Source organism: Lates calcarifer, unplaced genomic scaffold, assembly GCF_001640805.2.
Source record: "Lates calcarifer isolate ASB-BC8 unplaced genomic scaffold, TLL_Latcal_v3 _unitig_466_quiver_1398, whole genome shotgun sequence".
In the NCBI taxonomy this organism is placed as follows: domain Eukaryota; kingdom Metazoa; phylum Chordata; class Actinopteri; family Centropomidae; genus Lates; species Lates calcarifer.
Window position 1 is genome coordinate 1 of NW_026117039.1, and position 7,256 is coordinate 7,256.

Sequence of the window (7,256 nt, forward strand, 5' to 3'; positions counted from 1 at the left end):
TCGGTGGCAGGGGTCTCGTTGGCATTGGACAAGTCCGAGTCAGTCTCCCGGCTTGATATGCGGTCCAGTTCCGCCTGTACATCGCTCAGGCCCAGCTTGGAACCTGCGTCAAGTGTGGGTAGGTAAATACAAATGTGTAAATTAGGTCAACATCACAGAATATTACCACAGAGGCTGACAAGCATTTACCCAGTGAATCATTGAGAGCATAAGGCACAATGCAATAAGCATAAATACACATTGTTATAATAAGAGCTGGGTGAAAATGTGAATATTAGCCGGGATGGTAGGGATTTTTTTTTCCAGAGTTTACATATTGTATTGCATGATTGTCAACATTTTTATGTCTTTCTACAGACATTGTATTACATCCTGTGTAGTTATCAAGTTCAGAACAGTACTCAGTGGAAAACAGACATTATTTGTTGCAATTCTGATTTGAGATGTATTTTCATCTTGATACATCCGTATTATCCTGTGTATATCTGATGCACCCTATTTATAGGCTACTGGGTAAAATACAGTTCTATCAATAAAATATCTACCTTAAGCTATGTGACAGATAATGCATATCATTTGGTATATGCTGTACTGTGTATAGCCAATATGTTTGAGTGTGAGCATATTTTTCCCAATATTGCCCAGCCCTTATTAATAATCATGTGCAATGCTTGCGACAGATGTTAGTTACAAGAAATGCAATGCAACATGGCCGAAAATGAAAATAAACCAAAAAGTAGGGGAGCAAAGTAGAGACAGGGCCATTAAGGGAGGGAGATATGTGGGATGAAACTGTCATTAAAGGAATCATCCTGGTTATGACTGGCATCAAAAAAGAAAAAAAGATATGCAGCTTTGAAACCTGTTTGCCAGGTTAACTTTACATAGTTCTAGATAAAGTCACCTAGTAAGGCTAGATTCAATCAACTTGTCATTGTGAATATGTCTGAGCTTTCCTGTTTTACACGACCATTGAAAAACTAATGTCATTTGTAAATACTTATTAGCAAACGCTGCAGTTAGAACGGTTAATGTAAAAGTAAAACTGACTGCTTTCCTGAAAACAAAATGAAGGCATGTGTCACAAAAGTAAGTAAACAGCCACAGGATCATCTCCTGGACCACTAGCTCAGTTCTCAGCTTGAGTAGTTTGTGACTTTTACATTACCTATATTTTGGAACAATATATAAATTAACATCATTAATTGTTCTCCAGCCAGTTAATGAGCTAGTAATGGGTGATACAGGAGGCTTGATCCCAGCATTGTTCCTCCTTGGATGCTGGAGAAAGTTGGAGGCTCAAGAAAAAGGGGGTGGGGTGGGGTGGGGGGGGTTGATTGGAGGGAAGGGCAATCAGTGGGATGCTTCTGAGAATGAACAATGACATACACAAGCAATAATAAATGAGGAGTATCTACTCTCACACACACCTTAACGTGGCCAGCATCCTCTGACTAGTGCACGCACATACACACATTATGAATGATGTTAATAGTGAAAATCCACAGCAAAGACTATGAGTGTAGTTAAGAGTGAAATACAGTCACAGAGCTACAAACAGGCACAGAGGTGGTGATGATGGGTGTGGTGCGGTAGATGCACTCAGACCATTTCATGAGTCTCTTTACCATGTGTTATGTTCATGTCTGGAGTAGAGGACAGAGATGAGAAGATAACAGATGGCAGATGAGAGGTGAAAACCAAAAAGAAGCTGGGAGACGAGGAATAACTGAAAATGGTAATAAATCCTAAAACACAACTGAATAATAATAAATAATGCTTTTTCCTCTATGTTACAGAACCAGAGCACTATAACAATACCTAATACTTTGTATGTGTGTGTGTGTGTGTTTGTGTGTGTGCCTTCTCACCTGACTTGCGTACAGTTCCTGGAGTGTTGTTACCACCACCTGGCGTCCCGGGCCCCCCTGTACCCGCCTTCTTTGTCAGTAGACTGTTAAAGAAGTTTGCCAACACACCCTCACTGGTCTGACCTGCAGCATAGAGGGACTAGAGTTAAAACACACACACACACATACACACAGAGCAGTGCAATGACTGAACAATGGTCATGTGTGATCAAATGCATTGCATACCTGACTGTGGCATGGTGTTTGCTACGTTGGCCGCTGCAGAACGATTACTCGTCCTGGGGGAGCCAGTGGGTGCTCTGCTAGTGGTATCCTATAAAACAACAGTTTATTTCACACATATGGACACTGGAGGGAGGTTCGCTTTATCTTATGAGCCAAAGTAGGGGAAAAAAAAAGAGGAAGCACTCACCACGGGTCGCCCTGCTGTCACAGCGGGCTGTTTGGCGAGCAGCGACTGCAAATTAGAGCACAATATGCACACTCGCTCCAATTAGTATTTAATTAACATATCAAGACCCTCGAGTCAGATTTAATTGGACTTTCCACAAGCAGCAAAGCAACTGGCATTAACGCAACTGAAATGTTTTCTGACCTGCAGTTTTACCAGAAACACTTGGTCATCTTCTGCCTGAATCTCCTTTTCATGTACAATCTGGTGAGAGGCAAGGGAAAATAAATGCATTTTTAAAAGTTTTTTTTCACTGCCAGCTTGTCTTAAAGTTCTTTGACAGCTAATAAATTAGATCGGATAAAACTCTCATGATCCCTGCAGGGATACTGGGTTAAGCTTAGTGCACTGGCTGTGAACTGCAAAAATGATGTAGAAGGTATTGATGCATGATATTATAGCAGTAAAGAATCTGTAGCACAGCTAAGCTTCGCCTAAGAGAATCTTTTAAAGTTAAGCCCATACCTTTCTGACTGGTGGTTTGACTATTACGTCTTCAAAGCTGTCGTCTGCTTTTACTGTCTGGAAGTTCTCGTGAAGTATGGCAATCTTTTTCTCATTGTCCCAACCTGATGGACTGGAGGAGGAGACAAAGAGAGGGTTACAAACCAAACATACACACTCGCTAGCTGTCAAACCATCCTCATCCCAGGCTTACATGAAGACAGCGTCTCTTTCCACCACTTGTGCGGGGCAGTGGAAGGGAAAGCCATAGAGTCTGTGGACCAGATATTTGTAGAGGATGTCCAGGTTCTTCATCTCCTTCACTGACGTGTAAACCAGAGAGGCACCGTCTGACAGGGCTGTTAAGGACATTTTTAACACTACAATTTCTAAACACTGTAGTGACCAAATTCTTAATAACAGTAGCACAAGAGAAAAACAAATTGTAGCTTAGGCTAATTGCTATCATTACACAAAAGAATTAAGGCAGTGTGCAATCTTGGTTCATTTTAGAGACAACAATTGAAAAAGTAATAACTGAAATGATTCTAAAAAACAAACAATTTCAAGCAGTACTGGGTGCTCTGTGACCTTTACCAAACTCTCTTTGCCACAAAGCAATATCAACAATGATAGTTCAGACACCTCTGCAATTATACTGCTGCTGGGAACACCGCCTTTGGCCTGAGAACAAAAAACCCTTTAATGGACCTGATCCAAAATTACAGAGTCAATTGTACAGATCAGCAGCCCCATTAAAAATCTGCATAGATACAGTAATTTCATTTTGTTCCCAATGACGGTAAATTTTTGGTTTAGGCAACTTTTAGCTCATGCAAGCTAAAGAAAACATTGATGAGAGAATGTTGATTTGGTGAAAGATACACTGCAGACAAAAACGCCTGATGTGGGACTGGATGAAGTCCAGGTGTTCGTCTCTGTAGTCGTGCTCCTTCTCCAAAGTGCTGATGGCGTCACACTGAGGACAGATAAGTAGGTGTAAGACAGAGGTAGGAAGTATGTTAAAGCAATGTTTACAGCCCAGTGATTAGTGTGTGTACCTTGGTGCAGACCACAACCACTGGTATGCCCAGGTTGTGTGTGAGTGTGTTGTCTCCTAATGGTAGCAGCACGCTCTCCTCCTCTTCACTCCTCCTCTGTGGGGTGCCATCCTCCCCACTGCCGGGCTCTGTGTACTCCTGGAACTGTTTTACAACTACACACACCCACACACACACGCACACACAAACATTAATGGACACAAATGATGATAAGCAAATATTAAGACCTGGCAGGGGTTACCATTTCAAACATGTAGTGTCATCATAACTGGGCCTCTTCAGACCTGTGGCCCAATGTAAGACTTTGATAAAGGGACTCCTTAACTGAGATTTTTTTCTTACCTTTAGGAACATTTTCATAAAAAAAACCCACTGCTGTAAATATACTTTGTCTTGTATTTTATCTACCAGTTAGCCCAACTGCTGTCAGTGTGACTCACGTCTGTGCTCCAGCTCCCGCAGTGTTTCCGGGGCGACCCGGAGTTTGTCGATGTGTTCCCTAGCGACGGCAGCCCACTTCTGGAGGGAGTCCAGGGCGTTCCACGGCCGCGACATGTCAACCGTTATCAGCAACAACGTGTTGCCAATCGAGTCCACTGGCACAGCTACGCCCTGCAGACCTTTGTGGTAAAGGTCTCCATCTAAGACCCAGGCATTACACCTAGTGTGGTCTAAACACACACAGAATAGATTAAAATAAAGGCACACTTCGATACAACCATACTGCTGAGTTATTTTAGAAGTACTCTGTTATTCTAAGTGACAGAAAGTGATAAAAAGAGAAGTGTAGATGGACATAGTAATTCATTTCATGAACTGCAAGCAGTTGCAGGTTACCATCAATATCATCGTCATGGACACTGAAGTAGAGGTATTCCAGGCCACGCCCTTTCATGTACTCCTCGACACCCTGTAGTTTTGCAACCAAGGTGGTCTTCCCCGAGCCCACCTCACCTTAACACATACATATGTAAAATCAGTAAATAACATACAATAAATATGGTCCATAAACTAAAACATGCCCTTTCCATGTCAGCATTTACTACAATAATAAACACTTTCAGTTTAAATCAGACAAAGAAAATTTGAAAAAAGCAAGTTAACTAACTGAGAGCTGACACATCACAACACTGCTAAAGATCTACTATTTTTCTATTCATCCTGCTGTCCTTTCTAATGTTATGAGCTGTGTGCACCACTTACTATCCAAAATTAGGACTGCACAAATGTGCACAAAACACAAGACTGCAATTTAAGATTATTTTCATTATTGATCAATCTGCACATTACTTAGTCATGTGCTATAAAATGCCCACCATGATTATAAAAAGCCTAAGGTGACACATTATAATTGCTTGTTTTGTCTGACCAACTGTTCAAGACCCAAAGACATTCAGTTTACTGTCACATAAAACAAAGAGGAGCATCACATCCTTACAACTGAGAAGCTGGAACTAAAACGTTTGACAATTTGGCTTGAAAAATAACTTAAATGATTAATTGATAAGCAAATTAGTTTGCATGTATATTTTCTGTCAATCAACTAAATTATTAATCAACCAATCATTGCAGTTCTACATAAACATGTGCATGCAAACACTGTAAACAATCCAATCTAGACTAGGATGAAAGCCATGTAGATTCATTATGCAGCCCTAATATATCATATACCTCCTGTTAGGGTATTTTATCTGTATTTGTTCTGGCATTATTGCTAACCTCAAGAATTCCATTGTTATTGTGCCTATGTTAAGGTCAAGGCTGCATCCATTCCTGAGCTATGCTATACATAACTTAAACCGACAGGGGGACTGTGTGCATCATAAAGCACGAGCTTGCTGATGTTGTCATGAATAGCATAACAGACAAATGGCTTTATACATCGGTAACCAACTCGCTGATTAGCTGGAATGGGTAGCAGTCTGCGGATTATCCCAGGCGGATGTGTGTAGACAGTGTGCATGCGTGTGTGAGTGCGCGCGCGCGCGAGTGTGGACAGCACGAGGACCGAGCGAGACAGGGAGGCACCGTCTCTGCTTCAATGGCCCCGTGCCCCCGTTCAAACAACAGACCGATGGTTTGTCTTGTCCCCTCAGCATCATCTCCACCTAGCCGCTACTAGCATGACTGGATGCTAGAATGACTTGCAGTGTTTCAAAGCGGCCCGATAAGATGATGAGGTATTGTGTGTGTGTGTGTGTGTGTGTGTGTGTGTGTGTGTGTGGGCGCTCAGTAAATACACCTGTCTCTCTCTGCTAACCGACGCCCCAGCTACCAGGTTTGAACACAAAAGCACCATTAGTCCAGAGCAGGCTAGCTCAGCTATAAAGCAGTATTAAAAGGATGAGATGAGCACAAGCTAATGATGCCTTTACGGGCTAGCGGGGAGACTGCAGACATACACAGATACCCACCCATAACCAGGACATTTTTCCCAGACGGTAGCTTTGATCTTGAATGGGTTGACACTTCACTCAGGATGGTGGACCTGCAGACAGAGCAGTTCCGTTACAAACACGGTCAAACGCGGCTCGTTCATTCATTAACAAATAAACGACTGACAGCGAGAAGCTACAGTGAGCTAGTGCTGCTGTATCACCAGTGCCAAGTCGGTCTGGTGCTGATGCTAGCTAGCCTCGTTAGCGGGCTAGCTGTCAAACCATCCTCATCCCAGCACAAAGGACCCTTTGCGCCTATAGAGTCCCCACAAGCTCACAATAAAACCAGCTTCAAATTCTTATCACCCACCATAAATTCTGCCCATCATCCTCCTCAGGGTTGGAGTTCTCCAGTGTGCTCTTAGGTCCAGTTAAGGTGGAGGATAATAATGCACTCCTCCCTGACGTCGCCATCTTCGCAGGGCTTGTAAACTGAGCAGAGCGCCCGGATGTAGCAGCTGCGTGCTAACCTAGCCTGGTGCACCGCACGCCGGGGCCGGGGCGTGGTCCGTCCCGCACAAAGCTTGGCTCCCAGCTCCAGGCGTGAAATGATCTCATCCGCAAAGTAACTGAATCAGGACTGAGCATCCACGACAGTACTTTAACAAAGTCGACAACGTCTGTCCATGTCATGAATAAATCTGTGATAAATAGCTAGGGTACAGGAGGAAATTAATTTATTAGGCTAGTAGGCCAATTTATGTAAATTTTGACTAATACATAAATAATGGGCGAAACAGTTTCTAATCCTAAACTATTATAACATTCATAGGCTATTAGATATGCCATATAGTGTTCTGCAAGTCTCGGTCGGTTTAAACTATCAGAATAAACTATCAGAATAAATTGGTTTTCAAAAGAGCCACACAAATTCGTTTCTGACAAAATATCCCCTTTAATACGTTGCCTCCTAAATCAATGCCTTTATTTGTGAATAAAATGGCACCGTGCCTAAGCTTACAGGATAGAGATAAAGCCGTATTACAGTGTA

General features: G+C 42.5%; 1 protein-coding gene across 1 annotated transcript; it reads right to left on the reverse strand.

Moving 5' to 3' along the window:
• Positions 1 to 8: 8 nt before the first annotated feature.
• Positions 9 to 6,831, reverse strand: LOC108901794 (cytoplasmic dynein 1 light intermediate chain 1; the record flags this gene model as incomplete). The annotated part of the gene is made up of 14 exons (XM_018703433.2): positions 6,576 to 6,831; positions 6,242 to 6,315; positions 4,665 to 4,781; positions 4,268 to 4,498; positions 3,828 to 3,982; positions 3,652 to 3,745; positions 2,981 to 3,116; positions 2,788 to 2,899; positions 2,467 to 2,526; positions 2,284 to 2,328; positions 2,097 to 2,184; positions 1,872 to 1,994; positions 1,629 to 1,646; positions 9 to 103 (listed from the first exon to the last, which is right to left on the reverse strand). Coding segments are annotated over exons 1-14 (1,452 nt in total), but the record flags the coding sequence as incomplete, so codon positions are not given.
• Between the last annotated feature and the right edge of the window lie 425 nt (positions 6,832 to 7,256).